The 1357-nt window shown below is 59.2% G+C and overlaps 1 protein-coding gene across 1 annotated transcript in view; it reads left to right on the forward strand.

The window, feature by feature from the left end:
• TEX33 (testis expressed 33) overlaps positions 1 to 1134 on the forward strand; it is an 11670-nt gene extending 10536 nt beyond the window's left edge. The window contains exon 4 of the mRNA XM_015559871.1: positions 759 to 1134. Coding sequence (XP_015415357.1) covers positions 759 to 935 — 177 coding nt within the window. The 3' untranslated portion in view covers positions 936 to 1134. The remainder of the gene's footprint in view (positions 1 to 758) is intronic.
• Positions 1135 to 1357: the final 223 nt, after the last annotated feature.

The following is a 1357-nucleotide window of genomic DNA, read 5'->3' on the forward strand; positions in this document are numbered from 1 at the left end:
TGGCCGGGATTCAAACCATGACCTCCTGGTTGATGGGTTGACACTCAAGCACTAAGCCACACCGGCCTGGCGATTGCTTCCTTTTCAACAGATGGTAAAACCAAGGCTCAAAAAGTGCTATGATCTGCCCAGGGCCATACTGAGCTAATGGAAGATCCAGACTCACCAGGCTGTGGGCCGGGTCCCCTTCCATTTGTCATCTTACGGAGCAGTGAGCCACCCCTGTGGCTGAATTGGGACTCAAATCCAGGCTTCCTGGCTCCTAGGCCTGGGCTCGCCCATTCTGGGCCTCAGTTTCCACTTTGGTACAAGGCAGGGTTGGTTTCCATGCGATCAGAGGGGCCTCCTAGAGCTGCCGACAGTGATGCCTCGATCCCAGGAGGCCAGCCAGGCTCTGTCCCCGGCAGTGTGGGCGGCGAGTCCCCATCCGGAGCCCCTGCTTCCTCATTTCTAAAACGGCAGGAGAAATGTCACCTTATAGGGACCTCTCCCGACGAGGCACACAGAGGGTGCTCAGTGCAGGAAGAGGATTATGGTCACCTTCATCTCTGATGTCCCCCCGGGTGGGAGGTGGAGTGGATGAGAGGGAGGAGGGGTCTTTAGCATCAGCTCCCCAGCCCTGCGGGTTGGTTGAGGGCGGCAGGCTAAGGGGGGAGCAGGCGTGGTGAGGGCAGGGTCAGGGGAGTTAAAGGGAAAATAGAAAGAGAAGCTGGTCCTGCTTCTCTAACCCGTGTCTCCTCTCGTCCCTCCCTGCTCAGGCTCGAAATGCCATTGGCGAGGCCCTCGAGGGCCAGAAGAGGGCAAGCTCATGGCCCAGCAGGCGCCAGAGTCCCACGGAAATCGCCTCCATCTTCTCCGACTACTACGATCTGGGCTATAACATGCGGTCAAACTTGTTTCAAGGTCAGGTCGAAGGGCAAGGGTGGGGGCCGTGAACACCCACGGTCCCCAAGGGGCAGGGAAGGCCTCTGGGATGTCTACCCCTTCCCAGGCCTCCGTGGACCCGACCCAAGGATACATCCCAGGGGTATTCATTCCCAGCCACCATGGCCTGCTCTTTGCTGGCCGTCCAGGGCCCTGGCAAGCCTGCCCTCTCCGTGCAAGTCATCCATCCCAGTTGGCTGTCAGCTCCTCCCTCCCCCAAACACCTCTAGCGTCCTAATCTGCCAAGACCCAGGCACCCCGGCCTGGGCATCTTTGGTTGCAGTGACACCAGGTTTCTGGTTCAAAGCTCAACTCAGCAACGTGCTGGGTGTGGCCTCACGTAGGATCTTTAACCTCTCAGAGCCTCCGCCATCACCTTCTTGGTCTGATGGGGACAACAGGGTAACTGGCCTCCCTGGGTGGGAAGGGCTCC

The sequence above is a fragment of the Myotis davidii genome, unplaced genomic scaffold (genome assembly GCF_000327345.1).
Source record: "Myotis davidii unplaced genomic scaffold, ASM32734v1 scaffold514, whole genome shotgun sequence".
Classification (NCBI taxonomy): domain Eukaryota; kingdom Metazoa; phylum Chordata; class Mammalia; order Chiroptera; family Vespertilionidae; genus Myotis; species Myotis davidii.